Here is a 23,537-nt window from a genome sequence, read left to right on the forward strand (position 1 = left end):
TGAATAAACAGTTCCTTAATAAAATGGAGTTTTCATATTTTGATTTAAATACATTTTAGAGGTATCGGTTAATGTCTATTTTTAGATCAAAGTTCACGTAACATTTCTAACACAGAAAAATTTGCCGAAGTAATTTTACGATATATATTTTTTCGCCTTTACTACAGCCGTAGAAAATCATTTAAATTTTGTTCGCCCCATGCTGTCACAAACATATGTATATATACGAATACGTATGAGTATATTTATTAAAAAATAATATTAATACAACTAATACTAGTGAAACATAAAAAATAAATAAGTATAAAAAATAATACATTGCAAAACCTTAAAACGGCAAATAAGACTGAACGTCCGATGAATCTTTTGGCGAACTCATATTGGAAACAGGGCTTGGAGAACGGGCTTGGGTCTGAAGCGTCTCTGATTGTTGATCAATCAAATGAGTTTTCTGCGGGTTTCCTGTAATTTAATAAACATTAAAATTGCATTTAATTCACAAAAAATCTCTTACCATTTTGCGAATTTATAATTTGGCGTGCTGAAGCATGTGGTGTAAAAGAAGATTGACGTATAATGAAGGATTGATTGCTTATCTGATCTGCTGTTTCTATTGTGGTGGGTAGATCCAAAAGTCGTTGGTTCTGGATTCCATCACCTGGTCCCATATGCGAAATATGATTGAAATTTGTTGGAGCTGAAATCATTTTAGATCTTCTGTCGCTGGTGCTAAAGTAACAAAATAATTTACATTAAACGAAATATTACTGCTCACTCTACACAACATCATTTGAGTAATCGTACGTAAATAAAAATATGTGTACATGTTAATATCACTCGGACATTTTTTGAAGAAAGAGGTTCAATTAATATTGTTACAATCTATTATTCATTTTGATTCAAAGATGTTATTTTTAAAATTAACAAATTTAAGTGGTTTATATATATCACTTGCATATTTGCTAACCTTTTGAATGATTTATTTACTTCACGAACAGAAAATCGTCGTCGGGGATTTTTCGACCCAGATTTTTCAGCAGAACTCATATGAATTAGTTCTTCTGCAAAGGAAAGGTGTGATATTTACTTAAGCCTATTATTTGGTCAAATAAAATTAAAGAATATATACTTGTGTGTATATTAGCTAAATACACTGCTATCGGCGCATCGTTAACATATGTCAAAACAAAATTAGCTTGTGGTCCTAATGGTTGTGCTCGCTTAAGTCCTATCGATTGTACCCACTCCGCGGTTTGTGTATTGAAGATATCCACATGCGTTTCCGAAAAAACCAATAAATGTCCGTCCAAATATGCTGTAAATAAATAAAAGTTAGTTTCTGGTTCCAGAACAAATCATACAACGAACGTAAAGTAATAGAAAATATACATATTTCAGAAATCTTCAGGCAGTTATTCAAAATATTCAGTTCTGCTCATATTACCTAAATATTTGGAAGTAAAAGAAAATTTAGCAAATTACTTATATGAGTTGGGTTAGCCGGATAGGTTATTTCCCGATCACGCGATTTTCTCCCTTGTAGATCCACATAAATAGCTAAAGTTTGAAAAACTAATAAATATTCCCCGAAAATTCCTCCGGGACACTGTATTTCAATAACACGAACAGCATCAACGCCCGAATAATTTAAAAAGGCACACAGTTGATTTTCCGGATGTATTAGAGCTGTTAATTAAATATGCTTATTAGCAAAGAAATGTGTTCATGTCAGAAAGAGCGTTGTCTTACAAGTAGTCGTTGCTTCGCCTTGCAAATAGTATGCGGTGAACCCACTTTGATGTCCAATGACAAGCCGAATGTCTGACAAAATTTGAAGACTCTGCACCGGATACGCCACGGTGAATTCACACATTTTTTGATGACGTAAATGATTTCGATTTATTTCATATACCACTATTTGTGTTTGATTAGTTGGGCGTTTTAATGCTACAACAAACGCATAAACATTGGCAGGGGAGCGGCGAATTACACCCGTACAAGCCGCAATACAATTTTTTGAATCAGCAACCTTAATCCATTCCACGTCGCTTACTTCTAAAGCTCTTATTGGAAGTAAACGGATATGCCTTTGTTTGCCGCACAAAATGACTAGAATGTGCTCTTCCTCAACATACCACATTTGAATAATTTTCTTGCTCTCGCCAATGCGAACTATTTCTAAAGGATATCAAAGTATCGATTAATGTGAGTTGTATGTTTCAAAATTTTTAAGAAAGAAATCATATGCTGGCATGTAAATTATGAACTTACTTACCATATTGTTCCAGGTTAACACAATATAAGCCATCCTCTGTGCCCAATAAAAACTGATCAGAATAAACTATAACGGAACTTAGAGCGCTCCGTACAATTGTAAGAGAACTATCGAGAATTTCATGGACTTTAAATATAGCCGTATTGGGGAGATTATTCCGTTTTAGTATGCGATGCAATTCACCCAATGCAACTACCCACTTTCGTTTCTCGGTTTCATTATCCGCTAACATTAGCGTATTACAAGTTGGTCCTCCTTCAATCAAAGATGTTTTAATCTAAAAAAATATTACATGTTTACGAAAATAGATTTAAATAATATCCGACCCTCCTATTTCCGTTTAATTAATGGTTACTATTAGATAATGCATTTAAACAAATGTAGTTGCTAAACGAATTGTGAAATGTGTATATTTGTGGTCGTATGACAGTGGTCGCCAACCCGTCGATCGCGAGCTACCGGTAGCTCGCAAAGGCAATTCTGGTAGCTCGCGCTGCTCACGTTGCAAAAAATCCAAAAGTCTGAAAATCATACCAGTATTAGCAAATTTCAGAAATTTTCATAATAAATAGATAAACAGCGGCTTTATATATACGCAATGCACGTCGACATTGCGCTCAGTTTAATACTGAACCACATTATCAACGTTCTGCGTGCAGTGGTTGGGTTAGAGTTCGAAACATTATGGCAAGCAGTAGTAAGAAGGCGAAGACATACCATTTCCATTCGGAATGGGAAGAACAATACTTCTTCACAGAAGTTAAAGGCAAAAGTGTTTGTTTGTTTTGTAATACATCTGTGTCAGTTCCTAAAAAAGGAAATATTGAGAGGTATCATAAAACTGTACATTCGATTTTTGAGAAGGCATTCCCGTTAAATTCTGCCACCAGAAAAGAAAAAGTGAAACATTTAAAAATCCAGTTAATTGGACAACAGTCAATATTTTTGAAAACAATCGACAAAAATAAGGCTGCAACTGAAGCATCTTATCGTGTTTCCCAGATAATTGCACAATAGAAAAAACCTTATGAAGAGGGGGAAATCATAAAACAAGCATTTTTGGAAGCTGCAGATTCTTTATTCGCCCACTTTAGAAATAAAGACGAAATAGTGTCTGCTATAAAATCTGTGCAACTTTCTGCTAATACAATGATGAGGCGAGTAGAAGTAATGAGCAATGATATTTTTTTACAGTTAAGAAGTGACTTAGATAACTGTATTTATTTTTCACTGCAACTGGATGAATCAATAGATGTAGTTAACATCTCACAGATGGCCATATTTGTCAGGATGGCTTTTAGTGATTTTACAATTAAAGAAGATCTTTTGAAGTTTATTCCACTCAAAGGACATACTACTGGGCTAGAGCTGTTTTCTCATTTAAAAAATCGTATCTCTTCTGAGAAAATTCCAATATCAAAAATGGTAGGCCTGACAACTGACGGTGCTCCAGCTATGGTGGGTTGTGATAAGGGGCTCGTGGCGCTATGTCATAAGGATGAAAGTTTTCCACAATTTCTTAGTTACCACTGTATTATACATCAGCAAGCATTATGTGGAAATTTTCTAAACTTGAACAACGTTATGAAACTGGTGGTGAAAATTGTGAACAAGATTAGAGCTCAAGCGTTACAAAGAAGATTATTTAAAACCTTGGCTGATGAAATTGACTGTCAATACGGAGAGCCGATTCCTGAACTGGAAAATTCGACTTGGCTCAGAGATTTTGGTTTTCTTGTGGACATTACAGAGAAATTAAATGAGCTTAACTTGCAGCTTCAAGGCAGGGATAAAGAATTAGCGGAAATGATTTCTGATATAAATGCATTTATTACAAAACTTGAATTTTGGGAACAAAACCTAAAAAGCCGCGATACTAAGCATTTTCCTATTCTTTCCGAAAATATATCCAAAAATCTATTAGAGCCCTATGACAGTAAATATCATATGGAAATAGTTTTTAACTTGAAGGAAAACTTCAAAAATCGTTTCAAGGATTTCAGCAAAATTGCTTTAGTGACGCAATTTGTTGTTTCGCCCTTCATGGACATTGATATACAACAGTTTGCAACTAGTGTTATGAACAACTTTGGCGAAGACATTGCTGTGACAGAAATGGAACTGATTGCTTTTCAAAGTGACTTGACTTTAAAATCTTTAGGTTCAAATACAAAATGTATATGGACTTTAGTAAGTAAAGATAAGTATTCAGTTTTATGTCGTGTTGCGTTGAAAGTGAAAGCGTTATTCAGTTCAACTATAAGTCATAACTTTATTATAGGTATATAGAACGTATATTAGTAAAATAAATACATGTATTGTATGTCGAATATAACTGTGTATTATTTAATTTATGTTGGCTTGTGCAAGTAGCTCGCTGTTTATTTCAAAATCTTGAAAGTAGCTCAACACATTGGAAAGGTTGGCGACCACTGTCGTATGACATGGTAGCTTAGCCATAATTTTTTTATAAACTTAAATAAGGAATAACGATAATAAATAAAAAATTGGAAAATTATGCGAACGAATCCACGACTAAATTGTGCCCATCAACATTTCGACCAAATTTTTTTGTTTGTTTGAATGTTCTTTACTTATATATAAATGTATAGTTCATTGTCTAACAAAATTTTCAACTTTTTATTCCAATTTCACGGCCTTTAATTAAAAATTTTAGAAAGATTTTTGGTATACAGCTTTATAGCCTATTAAATTTTAATGTAATAAATTGGAAGTTCGAAGTTGCTGAAAAATCTTGTTGATTTTTTGTTTTAATTTTTTTCTTGTAGTTTTCTCCATATAACGAATGCACAACATGTAAGGAATTTTAATAATTTAATTGCATATAATGTACGTATAGGGAACCCTGTGGACAGTGTAATTCAAATATATGAATCAAGGGAATCGAGGTATTTATTGATGAAGAAATACCCCCAACCTGAGTGTTTTTAGGGGTCCCGATAACTTCAACAAGATATAAAAAGTGAAAGAGCTATTTTATTTGTAATTAGGCGGCATTCCATTATGAGATATGGATATCTTTTCTGATCGTATCCGATGGTTTTTTTTTAATATTTATTACACTTTACACATAAATTTACTCAATCGAAAATGTTAATGTCTTTAAATGCTATTTTAAATCACAGTTCACGCGGACAGGACAAATGGTGCTTCGAAAAAAGCAGTTTTGAACCGCATTGATGCAGATTTACAAAACTTATTCGAGACAAAAAATGTTTACTTACGAGTAACTACTATATTGAAAGTGCGATATATAGAAGGATATATAATAAAAAACTTACCCTAAATATACATGGCACATCTTTTTTCGTAGCATGTATAACGTCACTCTCCCGAACACTGGCGACAGCAAATTCCGGATCTCTCATGTCCAAAACTTGTGAAACGTTCACGCTTGGTAATGCACTTCTTTCCGCCGATATATCGTATAAAAACAATTTGAAATCACACACCACCACAAATTGACGTACCCAACCTCGTTTAATGGTGCCCATCTTTGGCACTTTTACATATCCCTCATACGCTGTGCCAATCCCTCTGGTCGGATCAATGCCTAAGGGCCGCTTAGTTTGATCAATTGGCACTGGACATATGGTAGGAACTTTCTGACAACAAATTGTGTGACAGGCAAAGCCACAAAACTCACATACAACGCCCTGCCTAGTGAGTCCAACCATCAGTGAAGTACAGTGGTTGCACTTGGTTGGACTACTGAAAGTCCTAACCAAAAACTGGTGCACTTTTGTAGTTGGTACATTCGCAGAATGCAAATCTATAGGTTTAACACTAAGGCTACTTTTTGAGCTTGACTTACTATGATGGCCGTGCATTTCATCTAAGTCATTATTATCCTGTTCGTTTTTGTAATCTGTTGATAGATAATGTTTCTTCTCTACCATATAATATGGATAGAGGGAATCAAGTTTTGAGTTTTGAGGATACCGTATCGCATATGAACTACTTGAAGTAGCAGATGAATTCGGGTTTTGCTTCAAGTTTCCAAGCGACAAATTGTTATTAAATGAACTACCCTGCAATAATATGTGCAATATTAAAATTTTCGTTTTAATGTTTTCTACATACTTACCATAACGTCCCTGGAGATAGTACTATCAGCATCGATATCCGTTATTTCAATATTTCCGGTTGATTCCTTAAAGAAATAGTTACAAGACGACTGCGACGACGGTCTTTCCAGAACTATTTAGGATTATCATTTACATTAAGCATGTAATCGTAGAAAAAACGAAGATATAGGATAGCATACATATACATACATACATACAAATATGTAATCAATGAGTTTATTAGTTATGTTATTAGGCAGTAAACCAGGCAAGTTGGAAAATACGATTTAGCACGCATCGTTGCAGGAACAATAAAAAGCAACATGAAATGAGAAGAATGTCAATTATAAGCTTGGAACTTTAAATATATAGTTAAAAATAAGCATAAAACATACATTTGTAATCAACATAAACTTGTTATTTATAGAAAATAAATGTATTAAATGTATTCGTATATGTTTCGAACAGAATAAAATGAATGGGTATGTCGAGTGAATTCTCACTAAATTTTTACACTCATTTAATTGTATTTAAAAGATCAAAATAATTTCTCTGCACACACGTAATGCAAATGTCATACATTTCGGGCATAAATTATAATTATTACATATTACTCAATTCCCGTGTCCCACCATTATCCTTCTTGTGTTAAAATTTAAAGACAGAATGAAAATTTGCTACGTTGATTTGAGAATTCAATTTTAAATAATAAAATGCTATTATGAAAGCTAATATGAATGTCTACGTACCAAAAATTACTAGAAATTATTTAACAAGAATATACAAACAAATCGAAAATATGCATTATTCAATTCAATGTCCGAATTATCGAGGAAAATAGGTCAAATTGTCTAGTTTATAGCTTTATAACTATATAGTAATTTCAATTATTTTAGTCTATTCTAGTTTATGAATCTGAATACATATGTTGGAAACAAAGGTCATAACTCAAAATAAATATGTCTGTATATAGATCTCAAACGGTGAATACCGTAATCGAGTAGTTTGGGCGTGAGGAAAATTCGTTGGATCCCAGATTCTGATGTATGCGACAATCGAAAATTGATTTTTGCTTTGTTATAAGCCTAACAAACACATGAATATGTTTCAAGCGCATAAGTTGGAAGTCGGTATATTATTCCGACACTTTACTGTAAAGGTAATAAATATCAAATGTTGGTGCAGTGTTCTACCAGCTTCTTAAAGTATGCGAATATTAAAATATCGTTTCCGAGAAAAATACGAAACTATTAAAGCGAAAAGGTATATATCTATTTAATTTGTTAGTTTTATTAACGAACTAAGTTTATTTGTATGTTGGAAGTAATTTCAAAAAATATATAATCATGCCAAATAACTCAATTAGTGACAATATAATAGCAAAACACATTTTAAGTTACCTATCTGTAAATAAAAATCGTTAAATATTTTGTTTTAAACTTTTAGTATCCTTACGATTTCATCCCCTTTTATTTTAGATTGTATATAAAAACAAAACTTTTAAGTAAATTAAAAAAAAATTAAACAATTGAATAACATTACAGAAAAATGAATAATTTTAAAATAGAAAAAATTCACTATTAACTTAATTTTCCCAGTTTATAAATTCATTAAAAGGCAACAAATATTGTTATTTATTCAAAGATAATAAGGACTATTTTTTATAATGTCCTCAGTTTAGTTTATCTGGGAAGTTGGTCCTATGAATTTTTGACTGATAATAAACATGAATAATTATAGTCGCGCAATAAAAATAAAAATATTCCTACGAAACACGATGTAACACCAACCCATAAAGAAATGCTAAAACGTTGTATGACTTTTTTCGCAAATCCGCAAAGATTTCGGTTAGCAGATCGCGGTTTTTCGTGCGTTGATTCTTGTTGACGTTGTAGCGCCTTCTGCGATAATCTCAACAGTTCTAGTAACTGTGGTGCTCCGGGCACTATGTCAATTTCTTTGTTTTCAGTTATATATTTCAAACTTTGAATTAAATCATTAAGGGGCTCAGCAAGCTCCAAGAGTTTGCCGTGTTGAACTTTTATTGGCGATTTTTGGTAGAGTTCTGCCGTCATGCTTTTTCCGCTTCGTCGCCTCCGTACTTGGCATAACTTCTTACTATTATCCAATAACTTAGTTAGCATATCTTGCACATACATTTTATCTACAAATCATGAATTAAAAATAAATTAAAAAAAAATATTGATATGTTAATATACCGCAATAGGTATAGTAAAAGGAAACAATTTTTTAAACATAATGAGTATGTATGTATGTTTGGATGCATAGGAGTAGGTACCGAACACTATTTCCGTATTCGTATTTTTGAAAGCCCATTAAATTATTCGGAGAAAACAGTATGATTTAACTCTTTATAAGCTTGTTATATTTACATGGGAATTCAAATTACAAGAATTTTCTGTGTACTTTTGTGAAACTAATTTGTGTTGAGCAATACACTTCCGGCTTACATTAATACTTTAAATTGTGCGCATTGTTTATTTAAAATGATGTTTTGTTATTTAACGATGATCTTTATATTCTTACATCATCTATCAACGGAATAGAAAGGAACTTTCTCAAAATTTGGCTTCTCCGGCTGATTTTTGACTTCCAAACCGGTTTAAATATACATATGTACATGCATTAGTTGCGATGAGTGTAACATAACTTCGAGTGTTCTTTTGCAGGTTGGATGCACAAGAATTACAGCTATATATAACAAAACACTAAATTAAATATTAACAAATAACTGGTAGAAAAAACGGCATCGGGTGTAAGAGGATATGTACGTAATACATGTGCACCCATTACATAAATACACGTATACCGCACAAAAATATTTCTAAGAAACATAGTTTTTTTTAATAATTAATACTTTGTTTTATTCGGTCCTTTCAAAAACAAAAAAATAGAAAATTAAGTACTTTAAGTACGCTGCCTCTGTTAGTTCGCCAATTGTTTTGAAGCCTGCCCCCTGTTTGATATTGCCGCTCTATAAGTTTCTATACTACCGCATATTTCATGATCATGGTCCCATTAGGTGCAGCCATACCTATGTATTTGAAGCTTTTTACTCTTCTAATTGTTTTATTCCCTATGGTTAGCCTTGAATTTGAGCAGTCTTTGCCCCTTTTATTTACAATAATAAATTTTGTTTTATCAATATTCAAATTTAGCGAGAAGCCTTTCCTGTGTTTTTCTGCTTTGTTAATAATATTTGAAGATAATGCAAATTATTTGTCATCATTGTTGTCTCACTCCGGTGTAGACTTTTGGCTGTCTGGTAATGTTTCCGAATTTAATTTCTGCAGTATGACCCCAATATAAACCTTGTACACACCTGATGTCAAATTTGTGTATGTCTAATGCTTCCGCCGTAGCCGAATGGGTTGGTGCGTGATTACCATTCGGAATTCACAGAGAGGTCGTTGGTTCGAATCTCGGTGAAAGAAAAATTAATAAAAACATTTTTCTAATAGCGGGCGCCCCTCGGCAGGCAATGGCAAACCTCAGAGTGTATTTCTGCCATGAAAAAGCTCCTCATAAAAATATCTGCCGTTCGGAGTAGGCTTGAAACTGTAGGTCCCTCCATTTGTGGAACAACATCAAGACGCGCACACCAAAAATAGGAGGATGAGCTCGGCCAAACACCTAACAGAAGTGTAAGCGCCAATTACACTGCACAACAGCATTTCTGATGATTGGGTTATGATATATTTTTTTAGTCCAATTTTTAATGACATTTTCAAATCTGTAACTGAAATTCCTGTACCAGCTCTATATGACACATTTGACTTTTTGTAATAAAACACTATAGATGTAAAGATTATTTTATTTTATTCCCTTCTTAAGTTTAAAAAAATTTTCTTTTATATGATTTCCTTGCTGAAATTGAAGGCATAGAACTGTTGTTAATGCTCCAACAATAGTTGGCCATCATGTGTGTGTTCCAGTAACCTTGATAGCGTTCCTCCATCGTACGAAAGTCCTGGTGGAATCGCTCGCCCTGTTCTTCGCTGAGATCCCCAAGATTGGCTGGAAAATAGTCCAGATGGTTGTGAAGAAAGTGTAACTTAATGCTCATTTTATTTTTTTATTAACGACCTTATCTGTGGCCCGCCAAAAATACCCGCTTTTATCTTTTCTGCACTCAATTTTGGAAACTTTTTACACAGAAAAAGAAAACAATTTCCATTTTTGTCAAGAGCTTTAACAAATTGTTTTATAAGCCCCAGTTTTATATGTAACGGAGGTAAAATTATACGATCCCTTGATACCTTCTTCAGCAAAATATTCAAGGAAAGTTTGTTCTCTTCTGCGATAGTAAAAAATTTTAGTTTCTTTTGTGACTAAGTTTTTTTCTTTTAATCTAGACGCCAAAATTTCTGAACCAGTCTTTAACAGTCCCAGATCTCTAATGAGGTCGTTTAAATCATCTTGGTTAAATGGTTTTGGTGTTCCCAGGTCACAATCAAAGTCACTATTGCTATTGTCTGTTTTTGCCTCAAAATGTAAACGTTCTCTCTGTGAAGCACCAGGTTGAGGTTCAAAACACGTCTATGTGCCGATCGTATGGAAGGATATGCCCATTTGCCTCGATTTTTTTCAGTTAATGCCAGTTATTTTTACCATACAAAAATAACAGTCGTCGTGGTGGTTCACAGGTTCAGTCCAGATCATAGCAGTTTCGTATCTAAATTTATTCCTTTTCTTATTCGTCCACAAACGTAAAAACTCAACGCACGTTTTGCATACCTTTTGTGGAATCCAAGGCTTATTTTTCATTTCCATTGGGTGACCGAAGTAATTTTTGTACCCCTCATTTACGAACGATGTCACATTCAAACGGTTTTCTTGAAACATATACTCTCCGCAAATAAAACAAAAACTATTCCGGTCATTTATACAAACTCGTCTTGACGATGCCATAACAAATAATATTAAGAAAACTCAATATTTGTTTAAATATTCGTCAATTAACACTGAAATATAGTGATTTTTTTCTGATAGCTATAACTCGTAAACAAGAGCTGTTACAAAAAAAATGAGGGTATATTTAGAATCAGCGTTGTCAAATTAGTAAACATCAAGTATCAAAAGTCATTCATCAGACAAAAAGTACGATTTTGTTTTTTTGTGTTATTTATTTTTTATTTTTTTCTTATATATATAATTGGCTCTTATACCCTTTATTGGGTGTTTGGCCGAGCTCCTCCTCCTCTTTTTGGTGTGCGTCTTGATGTTTTTTCACAAATCAGCTTAATATGTTGTATTTTGTTAAACGTATCATATATGATTAATATCTTTTGTTAATCAAATTGTGGTCAAATTCCTATTCCGTCGAGATTTCCATGTGTACAGCCGTCTCTCTGGCAGTTTGTAGTACATGTTACCTATAATAAACTCTTCTTCCTGACAAAATGGTATTAGTCCATTTCTCCCTTCATTTTATTCACTAGTCCAAATTTTCCAATCACATCTGATGTTTCCTCTTTCCCTAGCTTTGCATTAAAATCACCCGTGTCCATGTTTATTTCATGTTTCACTATAAAAGCTTTCAATCTTGCCGTCAGCACAGTCAGCATTGGGAGCATATAGGTATGTACTTGTATAATATTTAAATCCATTGGTTTTGTTTTTAATTTTAGTATCGCCATCCTGTCGGAGTGTGGAATATATTCGCTAACCTATCCTCAATGTTTTTTCTCGAGTAATAAAAGTGTACACCTTTTTTATGCAGCCGTTTGATTGACACCAGTTTTCGCTTATACCGAGGGAGTCAAGTCTTAGTCTGTTAAATTAGACAATTACGTGATTCGTACAAACTTTATACTGTCCTTGTCGCTAAATTTAGGTTCTTTGAATGTTCCATAATATTTTGAATTTTGTTATGTCACTGATCGTAAACCACGGAATGAATAGCAGCAATATCTACTCCACCTAAAAAATCTACTCATCTTCACTTTACGTTATATGACAAAAACTCACTCGAAAGATCCTCAAACAATTTGATGTTAATTTTTGTTGAAATTATGCGAACCGTTGACTACGTATAGTAACCAAACGCTCCCCAAACCATTAATGTAATTTCTGATCATCATCATTTATCGTGTCTTTAATTTTTCCAGTGAAATTGAGAAGCAAGTCTGAAAATAATACCCGGTTCCACTCAGCATCCCAAAATTGAAATTGTAGAAATAACTTTTTTTTAATTCCGGTCGCCTCTCGGCAGGAAATGGCAAATTTTCGTAGAATGTTCTCAAAAAAATCACCTGAGGGTATAATATTGCAGGTTCCTCCATTTATTGGGTAATATGAAGACGAACAACACAAAATTGAGGAGGAACTCTATGTAACAGTTAATTATGTATTATACCCATTTTGAATTTTGTGTAATGTTTTTTTTTAATCAAAAAGCTTCAAATTAAGAGGAATCAAATTAATATTATATGTATGTTTGATTTGTTTTTGAGAAAGACTTTTTGAATGCTCTAGATACCCGGGTATGGCGCGAACTTGTTCTTTGCGGAATGTTTGTTCGAAATTTTAGAGCTTTTGAACAATTTCAGCAGCTAGAAAAATTTTAAATTTTATATGTCAGCAAGTCCTTTTCAGCTGTTTTTATACATACTATATATACAGTTTTGGCCAAAACTAAAGCACCCCCCTAATGGCATTTCAAATAATGTCAAATAACTCAATAAAACAACATCGAATATTACTTACTTTTACACCTTGTTTCTTCTTATTATCTTTGTGATTAATAAACATAACAAAAAATTTTAAACATTTCTTATATAATACTAAAAATTAAATTAAAAAATATTAATATTATTCATAACTTTTGTCTGGACAAAACTAAAGCACTCCCATTAAAAGCGAAAATAATTGTTTTTATTCTTCAGTATTTTGTACTAGACCCAGTATTTTTGATAACTTCAGAACATCTTTTTGGCATAGAAGATATTAGGTTACTAATAATTTCCGGAGAAATGTTGTACCAGGCTTCTTTAACCGCTTCAAACAGGGCTTCCTTTGTGCTGCAATTTTCCCTATTAATTTTCGAATTTACAATCTCCCACAAATTCTCAATGGGATTGAGATCGGGAGATTGAGCTGGCCAGTCTAAGACCTCTATAGCATTTTGCTGTAACCACTTTTTACAGTGCCTAGAGGTATGCTTCGGATCATTATCCTGCTGGAGCCTCCATCTCAGTGGCATTTCCTCCTCAGCGTGTGGTAGCATTACATCTTTAAGGATGTTTGTGTACATGAAACGGTCCATAATTCCCTCTATTCGATGAATAGGCCCGATACCCTGGCCAGAGAAACAACCCCAGACCAAAATGTTCCCCCCACCATACTTGGTAGTTCCGATACAATACTTCGGATTTAGTTGCTGTTGCTTTGGCCTTTTTACTCGCCTTATACCATCCGAATGTTTCAAATTATATTTGGATTCATCAGAGATAATACAGTTTTCCATTTTTGAACTGTCCAATTAATATGCAATTTCGCAAACTCGAGTCTCGCTTTTTTGTTTTTGGCGGAAATAAATGGCTCTCTAGCAGGTCGTCGACTGAAAATTCCGGCCTCCACTGCTCGTCTTCTGATCGTTCTAGAACTTACCGGCAAACTTAAATCAATTTTTATTTGTTCAGAAGAGACTGTGGGATCACTCTGAATTTTTCTTTTAATCGTGGAGTCGTCTTGTCGTGTAGTCTTTCGTGGCCTTCCTCCACTATGGATTGCAGAAATAGAACCCGTTTGTTCAAATTTTTTTATAAGTCGCGATATTACACTTCTATTTATTGAATATTTCTCACTAATTTTGTGTCACGATAAACCACTTTGCCAATCACTTATTATTTTATTTTTAAATTCATTTGAATACGCATTTCTGGCCATATTTGGAAGAGAAATTAACTTGAAAACAACAAAACAAAGCCGTAGTTAAGAAAAAAAAGTGGGGTGCTTTAGTTTTGACTATTCAGTTTTTAAATAATATGAACATTTCAATTTTTTTTTCAGTATAACCAAAACGCTGTATATTTGGTATTATGATTTATAAATACTTAAGTAACAAGGAAACACATGACATATGTATATGCCATATTTCAAGATGTTTGATTGAGAGATTTAGCATTATTTGAAATGCCATTAGGGGGGTGCTTTAGTTTTAGCCAATACTGTATATATATATATATATATATATATGTACCTATATATCGTGCCTATATATATATATATATATATATATATATTAGACCGGGTCGATTTGTGGGGAGGCAAAAAAATCGCCTATTGCTTTGTGAAAATCATATTCTAGGGATCAAAATAAGAAACTTTGCCGAAGGAACCATACCTCTAAAACGAATTCTAATGAATCGACCCGCCCTAGTATATATATACAGTAGAAGCCCGATAAGTGCAATACCGATAACTGCAATTTCGCGGAAAGTATAATTCGATTTTGAGTCCATAGAAAACTCGAAGAAATTTTTTACTTAATACGGCAATGTATTTGCGTTCATCACGCGCGAAGACACAGCTTTATAGCTATGCACAGTTATGGTTCTCGGAATTATTGCGACCAAAAACACTGTTATCACGCTTTGTGATTTTTGATTTTTACAAATAACTGTAAAATTGTAGCGCTGATATCATAAAATATGGCATCGAATCGTTTGTGACATTCAACACGTGTTAGTTTCAAGCTGGTTCTTGAGAGTAAAATAATCGTTCGGAGTTTGAATCATTTTTTTTTGCTTTCATCAAATAAAATCATGGGAAAAGTGAAAAAGAATCTACATTTTCTTACATTGAAAGAAAGAGATGAGATTCTCCAAAAAATTGAAAAAGGCGTTAAACAACGAGATCTTGCATTCGAATACAAAGTTGATTGCGCAACGATTTGCCGAATAAAAAAACAATCCCGTTCATTAAAAGAAAATGCATACAATTCATTTTCACTTGGAAATAACCGGAAAACTTTGCGGTTTGGCAATCATCCAGAGCTCGAGAAGCGTTTGTACCATAATTAGTGAAAAAGATTCTTCATTACATGAACTATTGAAGAAAATTGATTTGAAAACCGCCGTGATCATGTTGAGCCAAGCATGGGGGAAATTGCTCCCTGAAACGATCGCTAAATGCTGGAAAAGCGTATTGGGTACAAGCCCAACAGTTGACGCGATTATTGAATCTAATCCAGACGATATGCCATTGGATATCGAAATTGACGACCCCCTTCTTGTTGGGGGATTACAACGGTTAAATGAGATGGTTGAAAACTATGTGGGTGAAGCAGACACAGATGAAATCCGCAATTGGGTTTTGGAATTAGGAATAGATGAAGGTGATAGTGAAGCCAATGAACCCGAAGATACTACTCAAGAAGAAACAACCGAAAAAGTCCAGCATGAATCGATTTTTGGCTGTGTCAATACAATTTTGAAATGGGGTGAACAGAACGATGTACTGTCATTCAATCAGATCGCTTGTTTGTATGATATCCGATCAAAAGCACTTGACAAGTGTTACGAGAACACGCAATCGAAAATAACAAAGTTTTTCCAAAAAAAATAATTGAATTTTGGAGCACACACTCATATGTCCTTCCGCATTGATCTCTTTGTATTAATTTCAATAAATATGTGTTTATTTTTCTTGAATATCGACCTTTTGAGCTCATTAATTGCATTGAATAGAGATAAAATATTTTTCCCTAGGTATTCCTCGATCCACAGGAGAAATTCGCAAAAGTGCAATTTTTCGCTAAGTGCAATCATTGCTGAAATTTTCCAATTGTACTTATCGGGCTTCTACTGTATATATATATTATTGGCGCTTACACCATTTTTGGGTGTTTGACCGATCTCCTCCTCCTGTTTGTGGTGCGCGTCTTGATGTTGTTCCAGAAATGGAGGGAACTACAGTTTTAAGCCAATCATATTAATATAGTTAAACATAGCATATACTAAATACATAAAACATATTTTGTTATACAAGGAATTTGTGAAAAATATATAATTTTCCACTAAATAAATTTCTTTAGAATGTATTTGAGAAAAGCTCGACATGCTTGAAAACTTTTAAGTAATGTGCATCGAAGTCATTGCTAGTACTCCAGCCAGGGCTGTTCGAAAATGTGAGAACAAAATCGAGTTCTCTACTTTGAATATACTTAAAATAAAATACTTAGATAATCTAATTTTCCTCAAGTGCAAAATTAATCACCTTTTGGGAAGATTTATAATTTTTGCCAATGGCGTCGTACGTTGAATCATATTTGAAACTTGTGAACTAGACAGCTGCAGTATACAAAAATATAAGCAATGGAGCGCATAAAGGTCAAAATAAAGTTTTCCATTACACAAAATCACTTTTTTATTTACTAAAAAAAGTATTCAAAAGCGAAATTATGATTAATAATTTTTCTCCACCTTGTATAAAAAATATAAAAAATCTAAAATGTGAAAGACTATGTCTGCCTGGTGTGTAATTATAAAAATAAAATTAAAATAGGAGCACTTTAGTGCATCTTGCAGTCGAATATTGAAAAAAATCTAAATAAGAAACATACTCGTATTCCAAATGTTATTTTAATCATAATTGGTCAAGCCTTATACGCAAATTCTTCATGTACTTACATCCTTCAGAAGTTTCTAAGGTTTTTTGTATATCTCGGATCTCATTTTCCTTATGATGTAGTTCGTGCAGTGCAGAGTCACACCGGTTACGGCTCTCACGTAAGTCCCTAAGAGATAGCGAGTTATTTAACGATTTATGTGTTCGGTTATAAGTTACGGAAATACCTCACATTAGTGGAATTGGAATTTATACTATGCACTACAACCTATTCATGAAATACTCACTTTTGAGTTGCGATTAATTCAGCTCGTGTCCGACTTAGTTCTTCCGAAATAAGCGCTTTTGCCTGAATCTCAGCCTGAAGAGAGCTCTGCAAGTTCAATAACTCCATCTTATCGAGTTTTTGAGAACGTCTATTTCGCCAATTTTTCGTATCGTAGGTTTGTTGAAATGACCCTTTAGGGTGAAAAATCCATTAAAAAATGACTACTTTGGTCGAAACTTTTTTTCGCTTCGGAAACATTTGCAAACATAAAACAATAAATTTTCAATATTTAACATCAAGTGATAATCAACTATTTTCCAAGTTCGTACTTTCGTAATTTTGATATCGATTGCCATATAATGATTACATCAAGGAGATAGATAATATTGAATGGAATATATCAATGTCGTTTTCTACACTTAGTACATCTCTCGCAATATTTATGTGCGGCTTCTTTTTTTTTTGCTTTTTATGAGTTCTGAGAAGGTAGGCGAAATTTTTCAAATTAATTACCTGAGTGTTTAAGATATTCAACCTCTTCAGTCATTTTTGTTGCTAAAGCTTGTAAGTAGCTCCGAGCATCCTTTTCATCAGATACCCACTGAATTATTTCCGACATCTGACGTTCCCATTGCATTATTGCTTGTCGTTTTGTCCTAGTAACAGTCGGAATAAAAATAATTACGGAATAACTATTAAATGAAATAATAAAAATAAACTAAAATAAAAGTGACGAATTTACAAAAGTTTGTACCGAACTGCTCATAATGCATAAACACAATAAATAAGAACAGTACCTTAATTCCTCGCTGTTACTTTGATCTTCAACTTGCTTTGTTTGTAGTTGCCTTACGGCTTGATTTAGATTTTCCATTTCCGACAAAAGTCTCCTCCTTTCCTCCAACCACATGCTTTTCTCTTGTTCATAAATCTTCTTTTGTTCGCTTAAAGTGTCTACAGTATCATTTTGAGATTCCAATCTACTGAGATCGCATTTTTCGCGAGTTTTTTGTAGTTCCATTATTAAGAAATCACGATTCTTTTCGGATTCTACAAGCTGTTCTCGCAGCTCAGATATTTCCATGTTATAGCGTGTTTGTTGCTGATTTAATTTTTCAGAAAATTGGACCTCGATTCGTTCAATTTCGTAACGCGACGGTTCGTTAGCTGAAAATGCAGAGCTCATATCTGAATTGCTTTTGCTGCGCAATTCTGACTGCAGTTGGCGACAAAATTCCTCAGAACGTTCCCTTTGTTTCTTTTCCTTAGCCGCATCTGTTATTGCATCTTCAACTCGTAGTTCGAGCTCCCGCCGATTTTTGTCAGCTTTTCGAAGATCATTTCTTAGACTATCTATTTTTTTCATAACTGCTTCGAGTTCTTCCTCTTTATCACGAACCTGTTAAATGTACAGATCATAATTCAGTGAAAATTTAGTTAATATGGAAGGTTGTAAGTTAAATATACACGAAAAACGACCCTTTTCTAAATAAATATAGATAAATTTTTTGTGATTTAATCTATTTAATTTTGATTGAAACAATCCTTCTCTACAATTAAAAATATGTCCACAAAAGTAGTGGGTAGATAATTTTGGAAATTAGACATCTTGGCTACTATAGTAGAGAGTACTGTATATAGCATTCGACTGCTAGTTTGTATTTGTGTATTTGATGAGAACTTCTCGGACTTAAAACATCAAAATTAATGAATTTTACTAAAAGCGGGTGGAGATTTTATAACAGTGGTAAATCATCGAATGACTTTTTCAGGTATTATTACGAAAAAGGAAAATTAATTATATTGATCAAAACGAGTTACAAAACATAACACATACCTGGCGTGATAGTTTTTGTTTCTGAGAGCGTAGTTCGGATAATTTGTCGGTAACCTCTGCGTATTCCATCATTGCTAATTTCCGTTGGCAAATCGCATCTTTTAACTCAGCTTCTTGACCTTTTATTCGTTCAATGGCTTCTGTACACTCCTTTGTTGCGTGACTTTTCTCCCGCTTCACATCACTCAACTCTTGTTCCAACTCTTTCAACCGCAACAAATAAGCGGCGTTATTACACTCATCAGAAGTAGCCTTCTCAATAATTTCGAAGTTTTTCAATTTATTTTCAAGGTCATAATTTTTATTTTTCAACGTATTTATTTCTTCAATGAGATTACACTTCTCATCAGTAATTTCAAGATTCATAGTCCTGTCTATATCATTGTTGAAATTACTACATGTATTTTCAACTTTTCCTAAATCTGATAAAGAACTGCATTGCGTAAAAGTAAATCCAATAAATGGTAAATGAAGACCAGAAAATGCAAGATTTGCTGCCGGTGGCACTGTATCTGATAAATGTATATCAGTATCATCCACATCAAAATTGGAAGTGTCGGTTGGACTTGATACCTCGGGTATATAGGGAGCTTGACTATATCTGAGGCTATCCCAATCTAAACCAGCAAACCAGGGATGATTTTTGAAATCGTCAGTACCATTTTGACCCAATCGATTCTCAGGTGCACAAATAAGCTTACGCATTAAATCTCTTGCTGCTTCCGAAACAATATAGTCAAGACTATCTTGCGGTGGAAAATCGAAACAATTTTGATGATTCATAATCTTTCCATATGTTTCCACAAGGCTTTCTGCATAAAATGGTGTTTCGCCATATAGCATTTCATACATACAAACACCAAGAGACCACCAGTCACATTCGGCCCCATATCTTCCTTGGCCGTCTTCCATTGCTCGGAGTATTTCAGGTGAAATATAATCCGGAGTACCAACGGCGACATTTGATTGAACCATACCGTCTGGCCCAATACGTAAACAAGAACCGAAATCTGCTAACCGAATATGGCCCTTCATATCGAGCACCAAATTGTCTGGTTTTATGTCACGATGTACATATTGAAGTTTATGTATGCTATCTATCGCCAAAATTGTCTCTGCGATATAGAACTTTGCCATATCCTCCGGTAAACGATCTTCGAATTTGCTTAAAAGAGTCAATAAGTCACCTCCACAGTAATAATCCATAACAAGATACTGTTAATACACAAAAGAAAAAGAAAATTTCAAATACAAATTTTATGTTCGGAGTGCAAGTATTATTAAAATACTAAACATATTCATTCTAATGCGTAGTGATATATTTGAATTGAGGAAGTAATTTAATGCCCAAATAAATAAAATCTTATTTTTTCTTCAGTGAACACATTTTGTCGTAGTATTTTATTTAGATAACTACGCTTAATTAATATTCATAACAAGAATTAAAAATTGTGAAATTTCAGAAGGCTCACAACAAAGGCAGCAAATGGTCAGATTCACTTACAGCTCAAACAAATAATTTATAATTTCTGACTCACCAAATTACTATCATCCTGAAATGCATAATGCAAATTTGTTATCCATTGTCTATCACCATAAACTAAGACATCGCGTTCTTCTCGAAAACACGCAGTCTCCGCCCGCTTAAGCATTTCCCACTTATTGAGAGTTTTCATAGCGAATATCTGCTGTGTTGCCAGCATGCGGACAACACACACTTCACCAAAGGCGCCTCGACCAATAATTTTGATCGTTTCAAAATCATCTCTAGATAGTCGGAGTTGCTTAATTAATGTAGCCACCGGCTTCACTACAAGTAGAAAAAGCACAACAATCAAAGGAACTGGTTAGTATGTTACACAAGATAACCCTGATTGTTTTGTTGTAACAGCATAAACATTCCCTATAAATGTTTGTCAAAGTAATCGTAACGAAATGGAAGAAAATTGGTAGGAGAATAGGCGAATAAGAATGCATTTGTAAATAGTATTATATTTAAAATTTAAAACGGAATCAAGAATTCTCCCGCAATGATAAGAATTGTAAAGTAAAAAAGCTAATCGAAAATGTTTTCAGTCATAATATAACTTACCCAGTTTTATAAAATCAGCCAATGTTTTTTCTCGTCTCAGTGATGAATTACAGCACTCATCATACAGTACTAAGAGGGCGTCCAGTAGAGTCTCAATCGAAACAGCTTTTCCATCAAGATTCGAAAGAAGTTCGGTCTTTTCTTGCAAATAACTTTTAGCAGTTAGCATTCCATTAGTTATTCCTTTTTGAAATATTAGGGATTCCAATAATTTTAATCGCTTAGTAAATTTATTGCCGTTGTATTCTATAAAAACGACAAATCCATAATCGGGTTATTTATTCAAATTTGACAATGTGATTACATAATGTTGTACATGAAAGTTTATAAATATAAATCGAAATCTAGTGAATTCTGCAGATTGAAACGGGAAGGTATACCTAAATTTCTTTTAGTAACCAATTGAAATTGAATGAAGAATTTGCAATGGTTTATAAATTCATTATGTAATGATTTTATCCATCTACCACAATGTATAGTGATTTTAAAGTTCTCCCGGTGATTTTAGTTCCAAAATTGTATACCTATCCAGAATAAATTCCAGCGTAGTGTAATATTTTAAAAATTGTGTTTCCACATTTTTTATATCCATAGATTAATATGAATTTTGTGGTCATTCCATTATATCTTAATTAAAACGTTTTCGCACTCTATTATTATTTTTGTCCTCGGCAATACCATCACCTTTAATTTTCATTCGTATATAAAACTTGTAATTCCACAAAAAGAAATCTTGAAGTCCCTTTGGTGCTTTATTTTTTTATTTGCGTGGGGTCCTAAATATTAGCTCGTGACATTTGCATATACAAAATAACACTTCGGTTTGTGCATATGTACTTTGATATGTACATATAAATGAACAATGTATATAGTTAACACAATGACCTAACTCCATGGACCTACCTTTAATGCATGCTCATATTCCCTAAACATTGCAAACTATTATTTATATACAATGTATTTACGTTCCTGTTTCGTTTTCATAAAAACAAATGCCAACCAATTAAAAAATTCACATTAGAATTTATAGAATGTCGCAGAACAATGCACATTCAAAAATATTATACGCAGTAAAAAGATATTATTAAACTTAGGCCTCCAATTAAATTAAGATAAGTTTACAGAAATCTCTTTAAGACATATTTTATGGACGAAAAATTTCGGGATTGCATCCCATAGTATATTTCACGAATAATATATTTCCACACAGGTATATTTACCGACGGTTTCAGAGTTTTCTGTTTTACAACTCATATTCCTGATCATTAATTTTTTCGTTTACGTTCATGCAATCATTTTTCGTGTAAGCACAATTCATTCGGCTGCGGTTCACCAATAAATTTACTAAAATCACAACAATCTGTCGGTGTGGAAAATTTATAAAATTACGCACATAATGCAACCTGAGTACACTGACAAGTTTATGCTTTATGTAGAGTTGCCACAACAGAAGGCCTATGACATGTTTATGTAAGATAGTATATTTAGCTTTAACAAAATGAGGGAATGTATAAAATATATTGCAAAAAAAAAAGCCCTTTAGTACTTACGTACAACTTAGACTTGTGGAATCCCTTCTTTTTAGTTTTCTTTGGATTTTAAAACTCATATATTATATGAAGGCAGAGTCAAAGTTGGAAACCTATTGTGGGCATGGAAAACTAAATGTCAGAGTGTATTTCTATAATGAAAAATATTCCAATCAAAATATTCTGCATTTTAGAAGCTTCATAAAACTGCAGGCTCTCCTTTTTGGAAACAATATCAAGTCGAGTGTATTTCTGACATAAAAAAACTTCTCTTAAAAACTTCGGCTTAAAACTACAGATCACTCCATTTTGTGCAACAACATCAAGACGGACCACACAAATTGGAGGAATGGTTCGGCTAACACAAAGGATTCCGATTTGCTGAAAACTTAAGGTTGAATGAAGATTGTGGAATTACTGCACATTTTACACAACCCGGAATTCGGGGGAGGAGAACAGCCCTTCATGTAAATTCACTAGTATTGCTTACCATCGCTTTAGTTACTTGAAAAGTTTCAACGGAAAAATTTTCCTTTTCAGTTTCGTGAATAATCATAATGTTTTTTACAATAAACTCACACTTGCAAACTGGCTACGCACTTGGATACAAAATTCTTTGAAAATGAGAGGCAATTTTCCCCTTACATTTTGAAGCTAAATGCAACTTTGGCAAGCAACAAATTCAGCGAAGAAAATTTGGCCTATGTCTAATATTATTAAGGTTCCTGGAAAAGCGAGTTTAAGTTCTGAGGTAGCTAACATTTGAGAAGAAAAGTATCTGAATCAGAAACATAAATCTTCTAAATATCTAGTTAATTTCGTACAACAAAACGGGCCCAAGAAGATTTTTTGGAT

At 33.4% G+C, this 23,537-nt stretch overlaps 1 protein-coding gene across 2 annotated transcripts; it reads right to left on the reverse strand.

Annotated features, from left to right (window-relative positions):
• Nucleotides 1-222: 222 nt before the first annotated feature.
• On the reverse strand, nt 223-22,500 carry LOC129246297 (serine/threonine-protein kinase Genghis Khan). 2 transcript variants are annotated; one of them, XM_054884993.1, is made up of 17 exons: nt 22,374-22,500; nt 21,154-21,399; nt 20,600-20,871; nt 19,062-20,276; nt 18,022-18,623; nt 17,738-17,880; nt 17,244-17,415; nt 17,019-17,125; nt 6,384-6,496; nt 5,578-6,327; nt 2,276-2,552; nt 1,750-2,178; nt 1,483-1,686; nt 1,130-1,315; nt 968-1,061; nt 515-729; nt 223-462 (listed from the first exon to the last, which is right to left on the reverse strand). In XM_054884993.1, the coding sequence occupies exons 1-17, from the start codon at nt 22,417-22,419 to the stop codon at nt 329-331; spliced, it is 5,205 nt and encodes a 1,734-aa protein (XP_054740968.1). In that variant the 5' UTR covers nt 22,420-22,500; the 3' UTR covers nt 223-328. The 2 variants fall into 2 exon arrangements, with proteins under 2 accessions (XP_054740968.1, XP_054740969.1); XM_054884994.1 differs by lacking the exon at nt 22,374-22,500 and adding an exon at nt 22,057-22,141.
• Nucleotides 22,501-23,537: the final 1,037 nt, after the last annotated feature.

This window comes from Anastrepha obliqua, chromosome 4 (assembly GCF_027943255.1).
Source record: "Anastrepha obliqua isolate idAnaObli1 chromosome 4, idAnaObli1_1.0, whole genome shotgun sequence".
In the NCBI taxonomy this organism is placed as follows: Eukaryota; Metazoa; Arthropoda; class Insecta; order Diptera; family Tephritidae; genus Anastrepha; species Anastrepha obliqua.

Excerpts from the sequence above, each read along its gene's own strand:
- LOC129246297 (XM_054884993.1), bottom strand. The coding sequence starts at position 22,419 with ATGATCAGGAATATGAGTTGTAAAACAGAAAACTCTGAAACCGTCG. Across the intron at positions 1,316-1,482 it reads GGCTAACCCAACTCATATAA|CATATTTGGACGGACATTTA; the intron begins GTAATTTGCTAA and ends ATTTATTTACAG. Across the intron at positions 1,062-1,129 it reads TTTAGCTAATATACACACAA|AAGAACTAATTCATATGAGT; the intron begins GTATATATTCTT and ends TTTCCTTTGCAG.